General features: G+C 49.4%; 1 protein-coding gene across 2 annotated transcripts in view; it reads left to right on the top strand.

Annotated features, from left to right (window-relative positions):
* The window catches only part of LOC119598519, a 93,413-nt gene that overhangs the window by 63,043 nt on the left and 27,870 nt on the right, over positions 1-2,500 (top strand). For both annotated transcript variants that reach the window (XM_037948146.1, XM_037948145.1), the window contains exon 3: positions 477-567. In XM_037948146.1, the coding sequence (XP_037804074.1) occupies positions 490-567 (78 nt within the window). In that variant the 5' untranslated portion in view covers positions 477-489. The remainder of the gene's footprint in view (positions 1-476; positions 568-2,500) is intronic.

The following is a 2,500-nucleotide window of genomic DNA, read 5'->3' as shown; positions in this document are numbered from 1 at the left end:
GAGCGATGGCATAGTGAGTGGTGATTGCAATGTGGTATATTCAGTGTATATTGAGTGTGGTATATTAATTGTGCTTTATCGAGTGTTCTGTTGTCCGTGTCAGGTGGTGTGTGGTATGGACGGTGGTGTGCTATCTCTGCCACCTCGGACTGATCTTATCGGCTTTATCGCTGAGGATCCACGCCTCTGGCTCAGCATGTCTGGTACTTCTGCTGTCTGCCTGTCTCCGTCGCCCCTTCGAATTTTCCTCCTTTCCCCGTCTTCCTCTCACCCTCTCTCCCTCTCTCCTTCTCTCCCTCTCTCCTCCCCCACTCCTCCCTCTTTTTCTCCCCGTCCTTACTCCACGCGCACACAAAACAAAAGAGAAAGAGAAAGAAAAAAAAATATATACTCAAGTATACAGCTCACCCCCCGCATGTCCACCCCTTCTTTCCTCCCCATCTCACCCCCATCTGACCCCCCCCTTTCCTCCCCAGGTGCGGTGGTGTGATGGACTTCCAGGTGTCTGTTCCGGGGCCCTTTACCTACTTGGTCCACGAACACGCGCGCTCCATCATCGCCATCCAGGTGAGTCCGGCCGTTTTTGGTTTTTTTTTCTCGATTTTTTTTTTCGTTTTTTGTTTTGTTTTTGTTTATATGTTTTTTTTTTTGGGTGGTGGTGGTTCTTTTGTTGTTGGGATTGGACTTCCAGGGGTTATATATATTTTTTTCTTTTTTGTTTATGTATTGTTTTCTTTGTCTGCATTTTGTTGTGTGTAGCCAGTGCAGTATTTTATTGTGTGTGTGTGTGTGTGTGTGTGTGTGTGTGTGTGTGTGTGTGTGTGTGTGTGTGTGTGTGTGTGTGTGTGTGTGTGTGTGTGTGTGTGTGTGTATGTACATATATATATATATATATATATATATATATATATATATAAATATATATATATGTATATATATATATATATATATATATATATATATATATATATATATATATATGTACATACACACACACACACACACACACACACACTTAAACCCCTCCTCTCCTTCCTTTACCCCTACCTCCCCCTATTCTCCCCCCCCCCCCCCCCCCCGTGCCTTAGCGATACCGAATTTCCTGCTCGAAGGAACCGGCTCGATTGGCGGAGCATGACTGGCTAGCGGCCGTTAGCTCGTCCGGTCTGTGTGTGTGTGTGTGTGTGTGTGTGTGTGTGTGTGTGTGTGTGTGTGTGTGTGTGTGTGTGTGTGTGTGTGTGTGTGTGTGTGTGTGTGTGTGTGCGTGTGTGTCTGTCTGTCTGTCTGTCTGTCTGTCTGTCTGTCTGTCTGTCTCTGCCTGCCTGCCTGCCTGCCTGTCCCTTGTCTGTCTGTTTATCTGTGTCTGTCTCCTCTCTGTCTGTCTGTCTGACTTTCTGTCTTTTGTCTCCCTGTGTCGGTGTCTTTGACCTCCGATTGGTAGTGTTCTGTCTGTGTGAGCTTCGTCTGGTTTTGTCTGTGTCTGTGGCGCATTTGGTGTGTCCGTCTCTGCGTCTCTCTCTCAGTCCTTTTCTTTTTTCTTTCTGTTTGTCTTTTACTTTGTCACACACGCACACGCACACACACACACACACACACACACACACACACACACACACACACACACACACACACACACACACACACACACACACACACACATATACATTTTATTTATTTATTTATTTATTTATTTAATTCTTTACTCCCCTTCCTCTACCTTTTTTTCCCATTGCCCCCTCCTTTTCCCTCCCCCACTCCCTTTCCCTTCCCCTTCCTCCCTTTTACCTCAACCTCTCCCCCCCTCCCCCCCCCCGCTTTAAGATGGCATTCGGTCTATACATTCTCTTGTAAGAACACATTTGTACAATTCTTAGACCAAATAAACTTGTTCCGTGTCAGTATTTCTGCTTGCCCCCCCACCACCCCACCACCCATGTTAACCCCCTCTTTTGCTGTTTTATTTACCTTCCCCTACCCCCGCTTGCCTCACTCTTTTTACCCTCCCATCTCCCCACCCACCCCACTCTCTCCTCTCCTTCTCTCTTCTTCCCCTTTCACCTCTCCCTTCTATACCCCTTCTCTACTCTCTCTCTCTCTCCCTTCTACCCCTCCCCCTCTCGACTCTCCCCCTCCCCCTCTCGACTCTCCCTCTCCCCCTCTCGACTCTCCTCTCCCCCTCTCGACTCTCCCTCTCCCCTTCTCGACTCTCCCTCCCCCTTCTATAACGCCCTCCCCCTCTCGACTCTCCCTCTCCCCCTCCCCCTCTCGACTCTCCCCCTCCCCCTCTCGACTCTCCCTCACCCTTCTATAACCCCCTCCCCCTCTCGACTCTCCCCCTCCCCCTCTGTACCTTCCCTCCACTCCCCCCCCCCTCCCTCTGTACCCCCAGGACGATGATCCAGGTTCTGCCTAACGGGGATGAGCCAGTAAATGGACCCTTTATAATTCACACTTCACACTCCACACCTCGGGAGGGAAGTGGAGGGGTGGGGGGGGGAAG

The sequence above is a fragment of the Penaeus monodon genome, chromosome 41, assembly GCF_015228065.2.
Source record: "Penaeus monodon isolate SGIC_2016 chromosome 41, NSTDA_Pmon_1, whole genome shotgun sequence".
NCBI classification, from domain to species: domain Eukaryota; kingdom Metazoa; phylum Arthropoda; class Malacostraca; order Decapoda; family Penaeidae; genus Penaeus; species Penaeus monodon.
This window is presented reverse-complemented; position numbering and strand designations above follow the sequence as displayed.